Here is a 23,220-nt window from a genome sequence, read left to right on the forward strand (position 1 = left end):
CATTTTGTAATACTTACCTCTTCCCAACTAACCTAAGCTAGGCGGTCAAGCCAAGTGGTTGTTGGGCCTTATTGCACAGCCTTCGGTTAAGGCCCATTTTGTAAGATATAAGATGGGTGTGGGCATTTAATATTGGGCTGTGGAGAGAATATAACCCATTTTGTCAAAAAAAAAAAAAAAAAAAGGTAGGCAATTAATGTTGGACCGTGAGGGAGTGGCCCACTTAGTAAAAAAAAACCGGTCCAATTGATAGTCAGTCAAAGGTCACCGGGTAGCATACTTACCAGTTACCACATTTTGTAATGGGGTGGATTAATAGTCCCAATCATCTATACTAGGAAAAATAGTAAAAAATAAAAATAAATGGAATTTGGATTCTCCTGCTAGTATTTAGCTTAATCTACGGATAAAAGATTTTGATGATTATTTGTGTAGGAAGTCAAGACAAATCTCTCAGCTAAGCTCTAAATATATAGAACTTAAAATTAAATATTGCTTAATACTTTCAAGTGTTAAGTTGTTTGCCTTATTAATATTTTATTTTTTAATTAAATATTAAAAAGTGAAATAAAAATCAATATATTATTTTTAATATTAAAAAATTAAATATTTTGATTTTTTCTATTTAATAAAAAATTTAAGAAATAATTAATAAATTCATAAAAAGTAAAAAAAACAAACAATTTAAAATCTAGATGAAAGTTGCTTTCAACAAAAAAATTAAAAAGACAAACATCATCTAAGAACTATAATATTAAAAAATGCTAATGAATTTTAAGGTATCAATTAAACTAAATATTCGAATTATTGAATAAATATAATGAGATTTAAATTATTGAATAAAGGTATAAACTAATAAAATAAAATATCTATACAATGACAACTAATTGACGGTGACTTTTTAATAATTATATATATATATATATATATATATATATATATATATATATATATATATATATGGATGATTATTGTGAATTCAGGATGACAAAATCGTCACTAATCAAATGTGTGCCTTAAATGAATTGTTATGACAACTAATTGACGGTGACTTTTTGATAAATTATATATATATATATATATATATGTGGATGATTATTGTGAATTCAAGATGACAAAAACGCCACTAACCAAATGTGGGTGTGCCTTAAATGAATTGTTAGATATGTACTTCCAAAGAAAATTACAAGGGGACTGGAGCCAGCCATTGATGAATTGTCAGATATATACTACCAGAGAAAATTAGAAGGGGAATGGAGCCAGCCATTGATGACTTCTAGGCTGAGAATGATAGTGAAATCTTTTACATCACTGAGATAGTTTATGCGGACCGGAGCCAGCCATTGATGACTTCTAGGCTGAGAATGATAGTGAAATCTTTTACATCACTGAGATAGTTTATGCGGACCGGACCCAGCCATTGATGACTTCTAGGCTGAGAATGATTGTGAAATCTTTTACATCACTGAGATAGTTTATGCGGACCGGAGCCAGCCATGGATGACTTCTAGGCTGAGAATGATTGTGAAATCTTTTACATCACTAAGATAGTTTATGCAGACCGGAGCCAGCCATTGATGACTTCTAGGCTGAGGAATGATTGTGAAATCTTTTACATCACTGAGATGGTTTATGTAGCTCAGCCATTAGCTTGCTCAATCTTGATACGTGCTTGGTTACCGAGAAATACCAAGAAATGAAGCTGCAGGCCGAGCTTGAGACTTCTGTTTCATGATTCAATCCTTAATTAGCAGCCACTGAGGCTTTATTTGTTCTATCATAAATGTTTTTATGAATATTAATAGATTGAAATTTAAATATAAATAAAATGCTTTAACCAGTAGTTTTTGCCATGTGTGAATAAAAAATAATTTTTAAAAGAAATTTTAGTAAGCGTTAATTAATCAAATTTTTATGTTAAAATCTTAAATACAGTGATAGGCAAGGATGAGCAAAAAAGGTTCACCTTTGAATTAATCATCTTATTAATGAAATTAATTACTCTTATTGAATTTAAAAGCACTTAAAATCTATTTACAAGTGATTTTAAGAAGACTCAAAGCGTAATTGATTTTGAGAAGACTTAGGTGGTGTTTGTTTTTTGGCTGAATAGAAAAAGCCAAAATATTTGACTTTTTCTATTCAACTAAAAGTAACTTGTTGACATCATCCAACATAGCTAAAATGAATTTGTTACCAATAGGTTCAGTTTAGTTATGTTGGATGATGTCAACATGTTATTTTTGGTTGAATAGAAAAAGCCAAATATTTTGGCTTTTTCTATTCAACCAAAAAACAAACACCACCTTAGAGCGTTTCCTAATAATTAAAAGTACTTTTAATTACTTATAAAAATTATACGCTTAACAAACTTTTAAAAATTAGGTAATCAGTTAAAATGATTATTTGAGAATTACTTGATAAGTAATTACTTCTTTTAAAAATCACTTCATAAAAAAAATTAATTAAAAAAAATGGAATCTGATCATCAGTTCTCTAGTACCTTACTGCTAATTAAATGCTGAAAATAAAGGTACATAAAACAGAAGGGTCACAATCTGCTTTGATCTTCATCTCAATGTATTTCTCAGTAACACAACAATGCCCACAGAAGGTAATGTTAGAAGAAACAACCCCTCACTGTAGTTCAAGGAGGTTAGTTCTGAGTTTACAATTTTTGCTACTTTCGATCTATATCAGGAATTGTTAAATATGCCTGTAACCTGAATGTCATGGTCAGTCTCAGAAGAACATGACGTTTGAGATCAAAACGATTTCTCCTGCTAGTACTTAGCTTAATCTACGGATAAAAGATTTTGATGATTATTTGTGTAGGAAGTCAAGACAAATCTCTCAGCTAAGCTCTATATATATACAACTTACTGCTTAATATTTTCAAGTGTTAAGTTGTTTGCCTTTTTTATATTTTATTTTTTAATTAAATATTAAAAAGTGAAAGAAAAATCAATATATTATTTTTAATATTAAAAAAATTAAATATTTTGATTTTTTTTCTATTCAATAAAAAATTTAAGAAATAAATAATAAATTCATTAAAAGTAAAAAAACAAACAATTTGAAATCAAGAGAAAAGTTGCTTTCAACAAAAAAAATTAAAAAGACAAACATCACTTAAGAACTATAATATTAAAAAATGTTAATAAATTTTAAGGTATCAATTAAACTAAATATTTGATTTATTAAATTAATGTAATGAGATTTAAACTATTGAATAAAGGTATAAATGAAGAAAAATCAAAACTATCAAGGGCACAAATAAATAGGATTATGGTATACAATGACAACTAATTGACGGTGACTTTTTAATAATTATAATTATATATATATATATATATATATGTATATGGATGATCATTGTGAATTCAGGATGACTTGGGTGTGTCTTAAATGAATTGTTAGATATATACTTCCAGAGAAAATTAGAAGGGGATTGGAACCAGTCATTGATGACTTTTAGGCTGAGGAATGATAGTGAAATCTTCTACATCACCTCATCCTCTTCACAACTCTAAGCCCATAGAGAGCTTGTCTTCTACATTTAGCTACACCAGCTGGTAGCTCTACCATATCTGAGAGAGCATCAAAACCCTACTCCTGAATACGAAAGTGATCAAAACCACCCACCATGGCTTGGATATGGACTGCACTTGCCCTGATTGCCATTGTTTTTCTCTTCAACATGATGAAAAACAAGCATAAGAGGCTGCCTCCTGGCCCTAGAGGGATCCCAATTTTGGGCAATATGCATATGTTAGGGAGCTTGCCTCACCGAGCTCTACAAGCTCTATCCAAAAAGTATGGCCCCATCATGTACATGCGGTTAGGCTTTGTGCCCGCCATTGTTGTTTCTTCCCCTCAGGCTGCCGAGCAGTTCCTGAAGACACATGACCTTGTTTTCGCTAATAGGCCACCCCATGAGTGTTCAAGGCACATGCTATATGATGGAAAGGGCATATCGTTTTCTGGGTATGGCCCTTATTGGCGCAGCATGCGCAAGCTGTGCACCTTGGAGTTGCTCACCAGCCGTAAGATTAACTCCTTCAAGCCTATGAGAAGGGAAGAGGTTGGCCTGTTGATCAAGTCTTTTGAGGAAGCTGCGCGAGCTGGTGCTGCAGTTGATGTCAGTGCCAAGGTTGCGTTGCTGAGTGCAGACATGAGTTGTAGGATGGTATTTGGGAAGAAGTACATGGACAAGGATCTTGATGAAAGGGGATTCAAGGCTGTGATTCAAGAGGCAATGCAGTTGGCTGCTACTCCTAATATTGGTGATTACATTCCTTGCCTTCTGGGGCTTGATCTTCAGGGTCTGACAAGGCGGATAAAGGCAACGGGTAAGGTGTTTGATGACTTCTTTGAGAAGATCATTGATGAGCATATTCATAAGCCTAAGGAGGAAGGACAGACAAAGGACTTGGTCGATGTGATGCTGGACTTAATGGGATCTGAAGAGACTGAATACAACATCCAACGGGCCAACATCAAAGCTATATCTTTGGTAACCATCTATATATTGAACTTACATTGATTTAAGCATGATGTATAAAGCTGAGTTCCCTTGTAATACAGGATATGATGGCAGCCTCCATGGACACTTCAGCAACCATGATTGAGTGGGCACTTTCAGAACTCATCAAGCATCCACCGATGATGAAAAAAGTTATAAATGAGTTGGAAAAAGTGGTGGGCATGGAGAGAATGGTGGAGGAATCAGACTTAGAGAGCTTGGAGTACCTGAACATGGTTGTGAAGGAGACCTTGAGGCTCCACCCAGTGGCACCTCTACTGATCCCTCATGAGTCCATGGAAGACTGCACAGTTGATGGCTTCCATATACCCCAAAAATCTCGTGTAATAGTGAATGTATGGGCGATAGGGCGCGACCCCAATGCATGGACTGATGCAGACAAGTTCCTGCCAGAGAGGTTTATGGAGAGCGATATAGATTTTCGGGGGCAGCACTTTCAATTTATCCCGTTTGGCTCTGGTAGAAGAGGTTGCCCCGGGATGCAATTAGGCCTCACCGTGGTTCGGCTCGTGCTGGCGCAACTTGTTCATTGCTTTGATTGGGAACTTCCAGATAACATGTTGCCAAGTGAGTTGGACATGACTGAGGAGTTTGGCCTCACATTACCAAGGGCCAAGCATCTAGTGGCTATTCCTACTTGTCGCCTTCACAAATGATATAATCTCTGTATCATTGCCAACTGAGTTCCAATGTTGAATGTGAAATATGAATAATAACGCTTTATGCTTTATGTAAAACTACAGTATCTGCTGCAAAGTTGGATCCTCTTACTTTGGTAGGTCATCGTATTGCTGACCAGAAAATCAAAATTAAAAGTCTTGCTCAATTGAACTTAAGAAGGAAGAATATGGAACTTAGCGCGCATTTAATGATTTTCATCTGGTAGTTGATCAAGTGAAATAAAACTTAGTTCTGAGTTCGCATTTTTAGCCACTTAGGTCCAACTGACCATTGCCTGGTGATAGTCCTTCTGAAATGTATTAGGATTGTGAACTGATTGGGAATGTTATATATGCATATAACCCCAAAACTTAATTATCACGGTCAGTTTTCAGAAGAACAAAATATTTGGGCCGTGATACTAATCGTTTAAACAGATGGAAACCCGAAACTTGTCGTGATTATTTTTATAAAAACATGACTCTTACGCTGGAATGGACCTAACCCTATATAATATGCAGCAGGCATCAACTTAACATATAACCGTGGTCAACCCTAATATAGGGTAAATAACATTCCATATTCATTATCATGAAATGAATTGACATTTCAATTCATTTGAGAGTATTCGATTTGATGTTTAGCATGAATTTTAATCTGAATTACATCACTGTCACTTCTTTTTTATTTTATGGTAAGGCCAATCTGATTTGAGAATGCCAAGAGGATCATATATATATATATATATAGTGACAAAAGTTGATCCAATGTAGCATGATTAAGAGTTCGTTATGATCTAAACTACGAAAAATAACCACAAAAATGGAATCTCAGCTCCCTATGTACCTTACTGCTAAATGCTGAAAAGGGAGGAATATAAAACAGAAGGGTCGCAATCTGCTTTGATCTTCATCTCATTGTATTTCTCAGTAACACAACAAGGCACATGGGATAATGTTAGAAAATAGGAACAAGCTGCTGCCACAATTAATATTACACAAGAAACCAATAAATAAAAAAAATATGGTAGTTTTGTCAGGATCATAATTATTCATAGGTTCTATCAGTGTGAGGATGTCCTTTAATCTCAAGCTGTAGCTCACAATTGGTGCCTTCCAAGGTTCACGGTATGAAATCAACTATGAGTCTTTTTTGGTAGTGATAAAACAAATCTTGAACTAAAATAATTTCTTCTTACAAATTAATCCTTGAGTCTGTTGCTGATTTCCCAGATGAGATCCTTAAATCAAAACAACCTTAGATATAGTATTAATCATGCATTAGCATTGATATCACCTACATTTTAATTTGTCTCTTCTGTTTTGCCGTTCAATATTCCCAAATCACACATAAATATCCAAAGTACTGCACCCTATATATATAGGGGGATCGCCTTCTACATTGAGACCAGCTCCGCCATGGATTGGTCATGGATTGCACTTTCACTGATTGCTCTTGCTTATGTTGTTCGAGCATTGCTAAACATAAGCAAGAACAAGCATAAGAGATTGCCTCCTGGTCCAAGAGGGATCCCCATTTTGGGAAACCTTCATATGCTAGGTGAGTTGCCTCACCAGGATCTCCTTCGACTCGCCAAGAAGTATGGCCCCATCATGTACATGCGCTTTGCCCTGGTGCCCACCATTGTGGTCTCATCCCCTCAAGCAGCTGAGCAGTTCCTCAAGACGAATGATCTTGTTTTTGCTGGAAGGCCACCTCATGAAGGTTCAAGAATTGTATCCTACGACCGAAAAGGCATATCCTTTACAGACTATGGTCCTTATTGGCGCAACATGCGCAAGTTATGCACCTTGGGACTACTTAGCAATCTCAGAATCAGTTCTTTCCAGCCCCTGAGAAGAGAAGAGCTTGACCTCTTGATCAAGTCCCTTAAAGAGGCTGCCCTTGCTCGCACTGCTGTTGATCTCAGCGCCAAGATTTCATCCCTCAGTGCAGACATGAGTTGCAGGATGATTTTTGGGAAGAAGTACATGGACAAGGATATCGACGAGAGAGGGTTCAAAGCTGTGATTCAAGAGGGTATGCAATTAGCTGGAGCTCCTAACATTGGTGATTACATTCCTTTTGTGGCGCCCCTTGACCTTCAGGGGCTGGCTCGGCGCATGAAGGCTATTAGCAAGGTGTTTGATGCTTTTTTTGAGAAGATCATTGATGATCATATTCATGAACCAAAGGAAGAAGGGCAGCCAAAGGACTTAATAGATGTGATGCTAGGCTATATGGGATCCAAAGAAAACGAGTTCCAAATTGAAAGGTCTAATATCAAAGCCCTAGTTTTGGTAAGCATACATACATTGATAATCCACATATCAAAGCCATGTGGGAATGCTTCACCTTCGTGTTAATTTCTGCATGCCTAATTCCATCATTATCAACCTTGAAATCGAGCTTCCTCTCAATACATATGTTGTCTTAATTTCCAGGACATGCTAGCAGGATCTATGGACACTTCAGCCACAGCAATTGAGTGGGCACTTGCAGAACTGCTCAAGAACCCAAGAATAATGAAGAAAGTCCAAGAAGAACTGGAAAAAGTAGTGGGCATGGAGAGGAAGGTGGAGGAATCAGACCTAGAGAGCTTGGAGTACTTGGACATGGTTGTGAAGGAAACCTTGAGGCTCCACCCAGTGGCTCCTCTACTCATCCCTCATGAGTCCTTGGAGGACTGCACAGTCAATGGCTTCCACATCCCTCAAAAGTCCCGAGTCATGGTAAACACATATGCCATAGGGCGAGACCCTAATGTATGGACTGACGCAGAGAAGTTCCTCCCTGAGAGGTTCATCGGAAGCAGTATAGATCTCCGTGGACGTGACTTCCAACTCATCCCATTTGGCTCAGGCAGAAGAGGGTGCCCCGGGATGCAATTAGGCCTAACCGTGGTTCGACTGGTGCTGGCTCAGCTGGTCCATTGCTTTGATTGGGAGCTCCCAAATGGGATGATGCCTTCTGAGTTGGACATGACCGAGGAGTTTGGCCTCACAGTGCCGAGAGCCAAGCATATTCTGGCCGTTCCCACTTATCGCCTTCCCAACTGATAAATGATCTCAATCATGGTTCTGTTGATACCACTCAGTATTTTTCCTTTTTCTGGTTTTCTGTCTCCATAAATTCTCGAGAAAAAGGTAATCCTACCTTCTAGTACGATACTGCTTTATTTATAATGTTTTGAGAAATCAATGGGTTATTATTTTTAATCATAGTTGGCATCATAAATATATATATTTTTTATATATTATTAATATTAAAAATAATTATAAAAAGTCAAATATGTATATATACTTACAATTAAAAAATCAAAAATATTTCACCAGGCTTTCCACCGTGTGACCATTACAATTTTAATGGTTAAAAAAATAAAGATTAATAGATCAAAAAATGAAATGATGCTAAATTTGTAAATCAAATTATTTTTATTTTTAATTTTGAAAAATAATTTTATATGTATACATATATAAATATTCTTCAATATTTTGATTATTTACATGATGTTCTAAAAAAGAATGTTATTTTTATAATAAAAAAATAAAGATATTTTTATTATAAATGATTTTTTTATAAAAATGAAATGAAATTTCTTAATCAAATAAATTTTTTAATAAAAGTGGTTATAAATTTTAAAAATATATCAATATTTATGAATCAAATTAATATAGAAAAATATTATTAATTTATATAAATATAGTAGGGAAAAATGATATGGAAGAGTTGGGCTTTGGCCTGAAATTCTCGATTGAGTCCAGGGCTTGGGCCAAATCAAAAGCTTGAGTTTAAAAATTCAGCCCAAACTGTTTCTTTGAGAGATTGGGCTAGACTTAGATGTGAGGCGGGCTGGATTTGACCCAAAATTGTCAATTCAGAGTTTCGAGGCATCAAACCATATTTACATCCCTAAGTTATGCACTTCTGATCATTTTTTTATTCAGTTTTTTTTTTTTCTTCGAAAATGCACGTATGTTTGGAAAACATTTTGACATAAAAATTGCACAGCATAGTACTATAACATTAATATAAATGATTAATTTGAAAATTTTGTATATAAAGCTAGAAACTTGGAGCTTGTTTGGATACTATTTTTAAAAAATCATTAAATTGTTTTCTTTTTTTTTCTTTTTTAGAAAAAATATGTTTCTCAGATTTTATTTTATTTTTTACTAAATTTTTTGCATTATAGAAAGTATATAGTGTAGTTATAGAGAATAGGTAAAAAAGAAAAAAAAAACATTTTTCATATTTGATTTACCAAAGATAAGTATATTTCACAACGGCAATTAAGAACTTTCTTTAAAAGATGGGGTTTTAAGAATTATTTTTAAAAACACTGTCAAACAAACCATTAAATTCTCTTCAAGGAAAAATAAGGTGCTATCATTTAAACCATTATAGAATAAGAAAATTATTTTCACCATCATAGAATCATTATAAATACCATATATAACTCATTGTTACCATAAAAAATAAATAAAATTTATCACCAATACCATTTGGGGTAAAACATTTAATATCATATATAAACTTATATCATGTCTATATTGTTTCCAACTATATAATATTGAATTGTAGTTATAAATATAGAAAAATTGTAGTATAACTTCACAATTATAAATTTTGGTGCACGGACGACTTGACAAAGTTGTTAAACATGAAAACTTCATCTCTATTCTATTTGCTTCTCACTCTTTTCCTTGTTTTCTCATACGGTATATTATTTATTTCTCGCTCTTTTCTTTATTTTCTCATACGGTATATTATCATTTCTTTTCATAGGGTAGTTATATTGATAGTTGAAAGAACCAAAATTTTGTCATTCAAATCATCTAAGCCATGTTTAGATTGAATGGTTATAAGTGACATTTTTTTTTTTTAAGTTTATTGTGTGTTTATATATATTGAATATATTGAAATTTTTTATCAAAGGGTATAGGGTTTGATTTTTGCATTTAGAAGTAGAAATGGTTATTATTGATTTGTGATTGGATTTTATATATGATAAATGTAAATACTTTGTTAAAAATAAAGATAATTTTGATATTTTCAAAAATTTTAATTAAATAAATATCTATTTCATAGGTTTAAGGAAAAAATATATAGGTCTGTTTGACAATTGTTTTTGAAAATAATTTTTTATTCTCCAAAAAAGGAAAAAAACAAAAAAAAAATATGTTTGATCTTTAGAAAACGGATTTCTATTTTTTGTTGTTCTTAAAAACATAAAACATGGTATTTGTAATATTTTTTATTTGTTTTCATTTATTTTCACTTTTTTTTAAGACTGGTTTAAAAAATAATTATATAAAAATATAGAATAATTAAAAATAAAGTACTAGATATAAAAATTATTTTTAAAATATATTTAAAAATATTAAAAATAGGTTAAAAACATTTTAGATTCTCAAATATCTTCTATTTTGCAAAACATCATCAAACCGTTTTCTAGAAGTGTTTTAAAAAACAATTAACCTATGTGTCTCTTCTTTTCAAAAATACGAACCAATAACATTTGGAAAACAGGTGGAAAGATAAGCAAAGCCGAAGAAGGATGTTACAGGGCATACCATATGCTCAAATGCACTCCTGAGGAATGCAAAGGTTTGTGTGCAGCATACCTTCCTGGAGGCAGCCACTGCATGGGCGACATCACTTGTTGCTGTGAAGGATGAAGAGAATGGAAAAAAAATACAAAGCAAGAGTGCCCATCCAAAATAAAAGAAACAATGAAAATACATCATGTATGATTTTCTTGGGGCCATTTTGTATTGCACTTTAGTTTGAATAAGATTATTATATACTTTCTATGGTAGGGTTTGTGTTCTGTTCTTGCAACAAACTCTTATAAATAAAATACTTCACTCCATAAACATCCTACCCTAGATTTTGATTGGCATTTACTTGTTATTTGTAATATTTTCTCTATGTTTTATAAAATAATTTCAAAAGTTTAAGGGTGTGTTTGGTTCTAGGAAGTGAAAATACTTGGGGAAAAAAAATATTAAGAAAAATATTTTTCTCAAATAGAAAAAAAAATCAAATATAATTAAAAATATGTTCAATGAGTTTAAAGTAACATATAAAAATAATTTATTAACATATATTTGTATAATTATTTTTAAAATAATCCTCAAAAAATAATTTATCAACATATATTTGTATAAATAATGTATTAACATATATTCATCATATTTGTACAATTATTTTTTAAAATACAAATAGATGAAAATAATTTAAAGTGTTTAAATTATGTTTTAGAAAATACTTTATTTTCAAAATAAATTCTTAAAAAATTGTTTTCGGCAAAAAAATAAATTGAAAAAAACAACTACTAAACATGAATATTTTCTATTTTTATAAACAAGTAATAAACATATTCTTAGATTTTCTTCAAGCCATGGCTATTTGTTTGGAATCTTTCCCATCCAAGATAATTAGGTAAAATAAGGAATATGCATTTCCACAATTATTTTTGTAAATACCATATATAACATGTCGATTTTTATTCTATATATAAAAATGACTATATATATGAATAAGGAATTTTATAATAATAAAAATAGAATGACTTTCATGTAAATACCATATAAGATATCATTTTTATTCCTACCCATAAAAAAATTAATATTTTACAACTAGAAATGTGAGAAAATAAGTATAATTTTACAACTTTAGATTCTGGGTGAGGGAGGAAGTAACGAGTTATTGAGAATGAAGACTTCGTCTCTATTCTATTTACTTCTAACTCTTTTCCTCGTTTTGTCGTACGGTATATTATCATTTTTCTTCACGCTCATATCTTTATTTATATATGTTGTTTATTATTTCACGAAATTGACACACACAGAAATTTAAAAAAAAAAAAAATTATAGTGATATTGATGGTTGAAATTAAGAACAAAAAAATTTATTATTTGAATTATTTGAGTGCTCATATTCTCTGAATGAATCTCTAGTTATGATGGGGTTTTGAGTTGAAACTCCCTTATTAACCTTGCTCATTATGATTGCATTTTTACGTATGATATCGAAGAATTACGTTTGAATGAAATTGATTGTGTTTCAGAAAAACAGGTGGAAAGATGAGTGAAGCGGAAGAAAACTGTGACAGGGCATTCCATATGGTCAAATGCACTCCAGAGGAATGCACGAGGCTCTGTGCAGCATACTATCCTGGAGGCAGCCATTGCCGGTCCAAGATCACTTGTTGCTGCCAAGGAAAAGAGAAAACAACAAAATAAATACAAAACAATTGCGCATCCAAAATAAAAGAAATAATGAAAACCTCATGTATGTTGAGGCTTTTTGTATTGCATTCATGTTTGAATAAAATTTTTATTGTTATTATTATATTATTTTAATTTTTCAATCATCCTCAAAATTTGTATGATTATTTTTTTTAAATAGAATTAAGAAAATGGGTGAAATAATTTAAAATATTATATTTTCCAAAAAAAAAAAGTCAAAAAACTATTAAATATATTTTCAAGTCTACAAAATAGTTTTCTACTTTTAAAAAGACTCTTAGATTTTTTTGCCACCTATAAAATACCATTTTTATTGTTATCTATCAAAATAAAATAAAATGAACTTTAATGTCATTTTTTTCCTATAAAAATAGAATTTCTTTTTTATTGTAGATTTTATAAATAAATAAATAAATAAAAATACATGGCTATTTGCTTGGATTCTATCGCATCCAAGATAATTAAGTAAAATAATGAATATTTATTTCCACAATTATCATGGTAAATACCACGTACAACATGTCAATTTTATTCTATATATGAAAATGACAATATATAAAATAAAATTTTTATATTAATAAAAATAGAATGACTTGTAATGCAAATATTATATATAAGATATCGTTTTTATTATTATCTATAAAAAAATAATTTTTGACATCCATACCATTTGCCTCTAAGCCTTATTTTTAATATCAAATATAAACTCAGGATTATGTTCATGTTGTTTCCAAGTATAAACTCTTGACTTTTACCTATAAATGTAGGAAAATAAGTATAATTTCACAATTTTAGATTTTGGTCAAGGGAGGAATCGACAAGTTTTTAAGCATGAAGACATTCTTATTCTATCTCCTTCTAGCCCTCTTCCTTGTTTTCTTATCCCGTACATATATATATATAGAAAACCTTTAGAGTAATGGTTAAAATTAAGAACCAAATATTTGTCACTTGAATAATTCGAAAAGAATAATTTGAGTTGAAGTTGTCATCATAATCTTGCCCATGTTTTGATTGAATGGTTATAAATTAATTTTTTTTTAAGTTTATTATTTATTTTAATAAGTTAAAACTTGACATTTTTAAATTGCATTTGACATTATTTATATTTAAAGTGTTTTTAATAAAAATATTTTTTATAAATGTTTTTAAAATAATCACCTATCCAATATTTCTCCAAAGAATATCATAAGTTTTTTTTAATATTATAAGTAATTTTTAAAAATTTTAAAAATATCTCTTAAATTTTGTCAAATACTTTATTTTTCTTCAAAAATATTTTTTTGGTTTAAAAGCATTTTTTTTCTAAGAATTTATTAGAAAACACTAAGGGACAAAAGTAGTATCTATTGAATTAGTTGTAGTGTTCATTTATAAGTTCTTCTAATAATAATAATAATAATAATAATATATGTATGACATGGAAAAATTATTTTAGCCTACCATAAAATCAGTAATGTAATTGATTTTTGTGTTGAAAAACAGGTGGAAAGATAAGTGAAGCTCAAGATTGTCCATGGGCCTACCACATGCCCGAATGCACTCCTGAGGAAGGCAAAAGTGAAAAGGCTATGTGCAGCATACCTCCCTCCTGGTGGCAGCCATTGCAGTAGCAATATCACTTCTTGCCGCGAGGGATGAAGTGCATAAATACACAATGAGTGCCCATCCCAAATAAAATAAATAATGAAAAAGCAACGCACATGATGTTGGGGCCATCTTGTATTGCATTTTAGTTTGAATAAAGATAGTCTGATGTTGGAAATAATGTTTCGAATTATCATCCAAAATGTACAAAATCTAGATTGATTGTTTTGCTGATGAATTCTTTGTCCCAAGTCGTGAATGAAACTATAAAAATTAAAAACGGTTCTATTGTCCCTATACAAATGTTTTAACCTTCTTTTCCGAAGAAATTCATGAGAAATGTACCATATATAATATGTCATTTTTATTCTCTTTATAAAAATATTGTACACTTATGTAATATGTATTTATCCAAATAGCTTATATTAAGTTACTGAAATTATTAAGTTGATTTATTAAATACCCATTAATGTTTATGCTTATTTAGATAATATTTTAAAAAGAATTTATGACTCAAGATAAAGCTTAACATGCAAAATAAAGAAATGTTACTTCCTATAAGAATCTTATTTTTATGACTTTTATAATACTAATATTATTTTTACTCTTCAAGCCTGTCCGAGAGAGCAAATCTGACGGATGCTTCAGGCCCTATCATATGCCCCAATGCACTCCAGATGAACGCAAAAACTTATGAGCAGAATATGTTCCTGGAGGCAGTGGCAGCATGTTGCTTGAACCATCTTACTTGTTGCTGTCATGGATGAACAGAAAAGGAAAAAGAAAGAGTCTACCCCAAACAAAACCAATAATGAGAAACATCATGTGAGATGTCAAGGGTATTTTTGGATCGCTCTTCATTATAATAAGACAAGTATTTTTGGGTTTGGCTGTAAGCAACAAAAACTTATGAATATGATACTTGTGACAACCAGCTTTCTCTCCCTACCATGTAAGTAGACAAATATTGTCTACTGTTAATCCCATCAGCCTTGCAACTTGAAAATCCTCTTATAGCTTACTATATGTCTCTGATGGGAGCTAGATAATATCCATAAGGCCAGGAGCACCATTACTAAGCAACTTAATATATGAAAAGATGCTCTTGAGGCTTTAAAACACTATTACATAATTAAATAATCACTTAGACTCCCATATTGGGGAGACTCTAATACCATTCACAACGACCTGCTCATTCTCAATAATATCTATAAGACAAGGCCTGCGACTAGTTAGGAACTTAATGTATAATAGAAAGGAGCTCATATGCCCTCGCATCTTTAAAACAATCTTACAAAATTAAAAGAAGCTTATTGCATATCCAAAGCTGCTTGAGATAAAATGTAAAGCATATTAAAACAGTTAATCTATTAGGAGAAAACTATGCAATGGAAAACTGATTTTCAACTCAATGATGGGGTAAAACTACTTCAAACATTAGCCTGTAGAAGTAGCTCCATATCCTCTGTTGATATAATACTAAAATGCTCTCTATCAAAGTTACTTCGAAAAGACACCAAATCTTCAATGGAAACTTTCACATCTCCTTGCGGCACATTCCTTCAATGGCAGGCACAACTCACCCACTGACCCATGACATTCCATGCTTTCAGACTTTGAATTTTGGTGTCACTAAAATTCATGCAGATGGCTCCCAGTAATACTGAAACTCTTAATCTTAAACCAGCATTACCTTTCCTCTCCAGATGCAATGGTTTTAAATGTGAATGAGACCCCTTGGAATTGATTCATTACATCATACAATGCCAATTGTCGGGGACCATGTCACTGAAAAATATATATGACATCATGTCATTGGTGGAGAAAAAGTCATTCCAAAAAACCTATTGAATTTGGAAGTGATAAGAAGAATTCTCAAAATTTAGCAAGGAATTGTTGTACCTGGAAATTCTCCTGATGGTCATATCTCTGATTGTGGTTTCTACTTCAGGGTGACAGAAGATCAAAATTTTAACCCAAATCCAGAAGAAAGGAGAACATAAGGTTACAGGGTAGGACAAATTTTTGCCCTAAGAAAAGCATATACAATAAGCAAGCCGACCATTTTCACCAAAGGAAGCAATCACCCTATGAACTTTATGGAATGATGGTTACTGAAGCTTCAATATGGAGGGTTTTTAACTCTCTGGATAAACTACATGCTTTGTTGATAGTCTGATATGATTAGGATTCATTATGAGCTTGGCTTTCTCTGCGGGAGTGGTCACCTGATGAAAGGCATATTATTAATTTTCTTTATTTATGGTGCTATGTAATACAAAAGTTGCAGCGATATATAAAAAGGGGGAGTTTAATAACTCGAACAAATTCAAACCTTGTTTAAGTTTAAACAAAAAATGAAGTGAAGTCAGCTATGGATGCCAAACACAATGCAAGCCAAATGCATGGATAATTTTCATTTGATAGAAATGAAGTGAAAATTTTACATTTAAGAAGATAAAAGGAGAATAATTTTCACAAATTAAGAGCTTTTGTTCCATTATTGGCTGTTAATACATTAGAATTATTAGTAAAGCAAGTAGACATTAAAAGGCCAAAATTTTGAGCTGATGAGGGTTTCTGGCTGCAAAAAGGGAATAAAAAAATTTTCCATCTAACAAACTAATTTCGAAGACAAAGAAAACACACATGCACATATGACATATATACATATGTATGTATGTATAAATACTGCTATATTTTCCAGGGAAAAAGTGAATATTGGAGAGGTAGAGATCGCATAAACACTTATCACTATTTATGATTAGATAACCAGAATATGCAACAAAAGTGTTATGATGTGATGTGTATGATTGAAAGGATACTGATGTTACTTTCTGTCATGTGTTAGAAGATCATGAAACTTCCTCCAAGCCATATTCCAAAACTCCAGATGTGGTGAAAATTTTATTCTTTCATCTGTAAAGCTAAATTCTCCAGTGTTTCGTATATTAATAAGCCTTCAGGATGGCACCTGTCCTCAACTGTAAATTCATGAGTCTTCCCATTTACTTGAACAAGGCTTTTCCCCGGAGATTTCATAGCCTTGTTGCATTTCATCATTGTTCTTATTGCTGCAACTCTGTCCCACTTCCCTGCTGATGCATATATGTTAGCCATCTGCACATATGGAACTGCAGTTTGGGGCTCCAATTCAAAAAGATGATAAGCAACGCATTCACCAATCACTACATTCTGGTGAATCTTGCAAGCACTAAGCAATACACTCCATATGCCAACATCAGGTTTGAAAGGCATATTTTGAATAAATTCAAAGGCTTCTTTTAGTCGCCCTTTACGTCCAAGAAGATCGGCCATGCAGGAGTAGTGGTCCAGTCCTGGATTTATTTTATACACTTTAGTCATCAGATTAAAGCACTCCCATCCTTTTTCCAAGAAACCTGCATGATTGCAAGCTTGAAGAACAGCAAGGAATGTTATGTGGTTTGGTTTCAATCCCAACTCTACCATCTGAAAGAAAAGGCCCAATGCTTCTTTGAACTCTCCATTCAAAGCACACCCTGCAATCAGAGTTGTCCATGAGACAAGACTCTTCTCAGGCATGGTGTAAAAGAGTTCTCGGGCATTATCCATGCTTCCACATTTTGCATACACATCTATCAATGCATTGCAAACCATTAAATTATCTTTCAACCCATTCGCGGTGGCATAAGTGTCAATCCACTTTCCAAGCTCAAGGGCTCCTGTCTGGCCACAACCTGACATCAGAGAAATGATGGTAACCAAATCAGGTTTCTCACCAACTGCTTCCATAGCAGAAAATAAGGTCATTGCCTCATCCAAATCCCCCTTCTCAGCATACCCAGCAATCATGGCAGTCCATGAGACACGTGTTTTGCCCAACATGTTATCGAATAAATATCGTGCAGAGCCAATATCTCCACACTTGGAATACATGGATATGAGGGTATTGATAACTTGAATATCTGAATCACACCCCACTTGGATTCCATGAGCATGGATCAGCTTACCATGAAACAACACCTCAGGTTGCACACATGATGACAGGAGACTAAGAATAGTGCTTAAATCAGCTCTAAATCCACCACAAAGCATCTTTTTGAAGAAACCAACGGCCTTAGAACATTGTTCAAAGTGGGCATATCCTGCAATCATGGAGTTCCACGAGACACCAGTCTTCAAACCCTTGTCAATCCCATCAAACACCGTCTCAGCCAATCCGAATTCACCACATTTTGCATAAGCAGCAATCCAAGTGTTGGAAACCGAAACGTCAGTGTCTATCCCAATTTTAATTCCAAAGGAATGAATGGATTCCAACATTTTCAAATCCTTCAATGACAAGGCCGAATGTGTCAATCCGATAACCGTGACCGAGTCAGCCCGAATCCCCTCAATTCCCATCTCACAGAAAAGACTTACAACTCTATCAACAAAACCCAACTGGGCGAACCCAAGAATCATCGAATTCCAAGAAGCCACGTCTCTCTTAGGCATTCTTGAAAACAGGTTATATGCAAACCCCAACTGACTGCATTTCACATACATATCAACAACTGATGTCTGTACAAACAAATCGGCTTGAAACCGAGATTTCACGACATGGGTGTGAACGATTTGGGAGTATTTGAGATTTAAGAGCTTTGAACATGCTTTTGCCACGGATGGAAAGGTCAAGTTGTTTGGTTCCAAGCCGTTTTGCTTCATTTGGCGGAAGAGAAGAAGGGCTTTGTGGGCATAGCCTTGGTTTACAGATTCTGTAATGCTGGAGTTCCACTGAGCAACGGTCCAGAGATTTGAAAAACGGTTGAAACTTTGGGTAGCCGCTGGTGTGACCATTTCTCACTGTCCCAAAGGTACTTCGTTTTCAACCCCTAAAACGGCGTCGCTTAGTGCTCTACCCCTTTCTCTCTATCCAGAATGCTAGGTTTCTAGAAAGTTTTTTCTTCTCCACTTTCCAGCCTCACACTCTTGATATTTCTGTGTCCTGAGAAATGTTTTGATGCCTCACAATTTAAAGAGGTTTTAGCTGGGTGGCAGTCACTAAAAAGCTCCACTCATTATAAAAAGTGCCTCACCTTTTCATAGTGGCCACTCTTAATGGACTCGATTCATTAAGTTTTATTCCCAAATTCTTGCAGTCATATTTGGTAGGATTAGTAGTGGTGAGTTTCATGTCACTTGTTTTACCCTATGTTTGGTTATTGGGAATATTGAGGGAAAATGCATGAGAATGAAAATAGAGAGGAAAAATAAAAATAAAAATAAAAGTGAAAAAAAAATAGATAAAAAATTACTAAATTATTTTTATATACTACTTCAAACAGACTCTATTTATTAAAAATTTGAGAAAAAATATGTAAAAAATAAAATAGAAATGAAAAGTAAAAAAAAATAAAATGATAATTATAACAACTTGTTTCTTACCATGTGAATATTGTTCATTTTAATCATATAGGTTTTCATGACTTTAAAATATTTTTAAATGATTTAAATAAACTAATCACATATATGATGTAAACAAAAAAATATCTTATCTAACACGAGATATTGCAATAATGATATTAAAGTCAATCATCGATTCCTTTGTAAAACTTTAAATGATTGTTATGACTAGCCCTATAATTTTATAAGATACAATTAAAATGTTGTGCTTTTATAAGGGGTTAATCATTGATTCCTCTATGAGATTGTTAATGAGCAATCTAAGTAACCCCATAATTTTGTAGGATACAAAGAAACATTATTTTTCTCAATATTAAATGTATAATGAACTTCTTTTAACTATATACGTTTTATAATTGTGATGATCCATTAGATCTAAACGAGACAATGTCTATATGAGAATGAATGGATTATTATAATGAGATTAGACTCGATATAAAGTAATGAAACCTAAATATATACCTAATATCTTGTAATTGATCATGTTTTCCGATATACACCCATGAAATAGTACATCTCTGTAACGATCCGTTTTCAATAATATAGATATTGTCTGTTCTGAGTCCAAATGAGTTTTATAGCTTAAAAATTGGTATCAAAACTTATCTCCCACCCCGATGTGTGGGTTTATTTGGCCCTGTAGGGAATGTTTGTCTGTTTGACTCATAATCTCATGAGACACAATTAAGACGTTGTGTCTTTGCATGAAAATATTTGTGATATCTCACTTTAAATAAAATGGAAAGTTTAAAATGTTACTATATAAATATAAAATATTATTCATCCTGTAAACATATTTTAAAATCATGAGAATCCTTTAGCAAATAATATCTACATAATTATGAGTAATCATTACAATCTCAATATTCCTTTATGATCATTAAACCTCCTTTCATTATGGTTAATGTGCAGCTATGGTGTTTTCCTAGGACATCCCATTAACCATTAAAAACAAAATCAGAGAAAAAGGTCAAAAAAAAAAAAAAAAAAAAAACAAACTTTGAGGGGTTTAAGGAATGGGAAAGTGTTTTAGAGATTCCTCTATTTGAAATTCTAGTGCTGTGTTGCCCTTTTCAATATCCCATTCTCTCCTTTTAGATAAAATTTTCAATGATATTATTGGATTGTCTTTATGTCAGAATAGTATTTGGACGCATGTCGTGTGGTTGGGAGACCTTTCACTTGTACTTGCACCCTTTCCTCCTTTCTGCGTCTTTCTCCCTCTGATAGCTACTTAGAAATTGTAGTGGAAGTTCTCACTACACATGACAGTTGCCTTATGCCTCATTTGGAAACTGATCAAGACAAAAAGATCTTTCTCACTAACTTCAAAAACATATAGGCTGAATTTTCAATATTTTGAAATAGTTTTTTGATCACTTGTTTTAAAATTAAGTTATTTTTAAAAATAAAATATTTTCATAACACATGAAGTCTTCATCAAGAATAAGTTGATAAAATTATTTTTTATATTTGGGTTTTTATCAAAATTTTAATTTTAAAAATAATTGAGAATTGTTTTTTAAAAACTATTTCGAGAATCATTCTCAAATAAACTTATACTATATTTGATTCAAAAATGAAAAATACGTAAAAATAATAATAATAATAAATCAAATATAATTAAAATTAGTTTAAAACTTATATATTTTTAAATTATATGATTTCTATATAAATAAGTTAAACATAAGTGAAACAAGTTTGAGAAGGTATATAAAAATAATTTATTAATTTTAAATTTATTTTTTCTTTGTATTTTCTCTCAATTTTTTTTTTTTTTATGAATCAAACACTACATGAGATTATTTTGAAGTTAGAGATATGTAGTGGCTAATATCATATATGCATTGTGTTTATCTATATTTGAGTAAAAGTATAATATCTTCATGATTAATAAATTAATTTTTCATAAAATATTTTTAATTAGTATTTTGATTTTAAAAATTATTATTAAAAATATTACCAAATAAACCCTAAAAAGCCTTACTATATTTGTTAAAACTTATTTTTTTAAATGATTTTTTATTATTTAATTTAAAAACATTTTTTAACAACAAATTTAAAAAAACATAACTATACGGTTCATGTTTTTTTTCTGTCTTTAAAAACTAATAAAATAATTCTTACTTATTTTTTATTTTATTTTTGTTTTTAAAAATTATTTTAGAAAACAAATATCTAATAGTGTTAAAAGTTTTAAAATATATTTTTTTACTTTTTTAAAATAAAAAATTAGTTTTAAATCACACCGACAAACAAATTATAAGTTTATTTTCCATCCTTAGAGGGAGGGTGTGTGACTCTCTATTTTTTTTAAGGTGGTACTATTATTTTCCTCATTTTTACTATCGGCGTTCTAAATAATAACGCTTATTTTACTAAAATTTGAAGCTTTGAATGGGCAAATGAGTTAGCGTCTTGTCAAGCAAGCTGTAATCCTGTTGGGATACTATAAATTATTATTTTTATTTCGTATTCATTGAAATAGTGATAACATTCAAATGTAGGATTGTTTTTATCTTAAAGGTGTCAATCTCATCCATATTTTTATATGTTTTTGTATAACAAATATGGGATATTCCTAACTTTAGAAAGATTCCATTTAATCTAAAACATTGGAAGTTTGAATTCAAAGTCGTCCATTTCGGTATTAAGATATGATGAAGGTGACAATATTTAAAATTTGAATTCAAAATTGATATTAAACTACAACAAAGGTTACTCAAGGATGACAATGTAACAGGTTTCTCGTCACACTTATTTATTTAAAATAATTTTTATTATCGTCTTATTAAGAAAAATTAAACAAGACGAAACGAAACATGTATTAAAAAAGTATATATTTTAAAACTTATTTTATTACAAATATTTTATTATATATATATATATATATATAGAAAAATATAATAAAATTAAATTAATTTTATATATAATCAACATAGGACATGTAAAACAATGCAATACTCGAAACTAAGTTTTTTCACACACTTTGAAATGAATATTCAAAATAATATATTTTTAGCATTTTTTTTTCAAGAAAATTTATAATAGATGCATTTTGAAACCATGACTTTAACAAAAATTTAAAAATCACATCTTAAATTTAGTTTAATATATATTTAAAAATCATATTTTAGTTTTAAAACCTGATTTCAATCTAATTATAAATAATGATAATAATTTGAACAATAGTTTAACAATTTACCTACCAAACCATCTCAACTCAAAATTCAAACATTTTAGGGTTTTTTTTAATTATTATTATTACATAGTCTATCATGGATGATGACATCATCCAAACTTGCATATTCAATGCGCACTCTATATGCTCTATACTTGGAAGAACATTTCTTTTTTGAGCTCCACCATAACAAGGGCCATTTTTTTTTTTTTTTTGTTAAAACTTTATTTTCCTTATAATCAAATTCCATTTGGTATAAATTCCTAGAATAGAAATTTGACCTGGAATTTGCTGTTAAAAAAATAATAATTTTAACACGTGATAAATGTCTTGTTTTATTTATTTATTATTATTATTATTATTTTTCTATGGAAGTTTACGGGACTTCTAGAGACCATATTAATATCTTTCCTCCTTTTAGAAAACACAATCCGAGTGGAAGCCACTTGGACTCTAGTGATCTTGGGTGGACTCTGGTTTCATTGCTCATAAAACCTGAATTTAATTATTTGTTTTTAGTGTTTCATATATTCAATATTCATAAAACATACTAATTTGTTTTT

The 23,220-nt window shown here is 31.5% G+C and overlaps 3 protein-coding genes across 6 annotated transcripts; 2 read left to right on the forward strand and 1 right to left on the reverse strand.

The window, feature by feature from the left end:
* Positions 1 to 3,398: 3,398 nt before the first annotated feature.
* LOC100259314 (cytochrome P450 71AU50) lies at positions 3,399 to 5,283 on the forward strand. The gene is made up of 2 exons (XM_002276451.5): positions 3,399 to 4,516; positions 4,588 to 5,283. Exons 1-2 carry the CDS (start codon positions 3,647 to 3,649, stop codon positions 5,200 to 5,202), a joined length of 1,485 nt encoding a protein of 494 aa, XP_002276487.1. The 5' UTR covers positions 3,399 to 3,646; the 3' UTR covers positions 5,203 to 5,283.
* Positions 5,284 to 6,373: 1,090 nt separating this feature from the next.
* Positions 6,374 to 8,363, forward strand: LOC100264547 (cytochrome P450 71AU50). Its single transcript, XM_002280584.3, has 2 exons — positions 6,374 to 7,506; positions 7,651 to 8,363. Exons 1-2 carry the CDS (start codon positions 6,625 to 6,627, stop codon positions 8,263 to 8,265), a joined length of 1,497 nt encoding a protein of 498 aa, XP_002280620.1. The 5' UTR covers positions 6,374 to 6,624; the 3' UTR covers positions 8,266 to 8,363.
* Positions 8,364 to 15,345: 6,982 nt separating this feature from the next.
* Positions 15,346 to 19,074, reverse strand: LOC100264486 (pentatricopeptide repeat-containing protein At4g19191, mitochondrial). 4 transcript variants are annotated; one of them, XM_019220895.2, is made up of 3 exons: positions 16,884 to 19,074; positions 15,952 to 16,277; positions 15,346 to 15,837 (listed from the first exon to the last, which is right to left on the reverse strand). In XM_019220895.2, the coding sequence occupies exon 1, from the start codon at positions 18,868 to 18,870 to the stop codon at positions 16,957 to 16,959; it is 1,914 nt and encodes a 637-aa protein (XP_019076440.1). In that variant the 5' UTR covers positions 18,871 to 19,074; the 3' UTR covers positions 15,346 to 15,837; positions 15,952 to 16,277; positions 16,884 to 16,956. The 4 variants fall into 4 exon arrangements, with proteins under 4 accessions (XP_019076440.1, XP_002276456.1, XP_019076441.1 ...); XM_002276420.4 differs by having other exon boundaries at positions 15,952 to 15,991; positions 16,875 to 19,074; XM_019220896.2 differs by having other exon boundaries at positions 15,346 to 15,991; positions 16,875 to 19,074.
* Positions 19,075 to 23,220: the final 4,146 nt, after the last annotated feature.

The sequence above is a fragment of the Vitis vinifera genome, chromosome 7, assembly GCF_030704535.1.
Source record: "Vitis vinifera cultivar Pinot Noir 40024 chromosome 7, ASM3070453v1".
In the NCBI taxonomy this organism is placed as follows: domain Eukaryota; kingdom Viridiplantae; phylum Streptophyta; class Magnoliopsida; order Vitales; family Vitaceae; genus Vitis; species Vitis vinifera.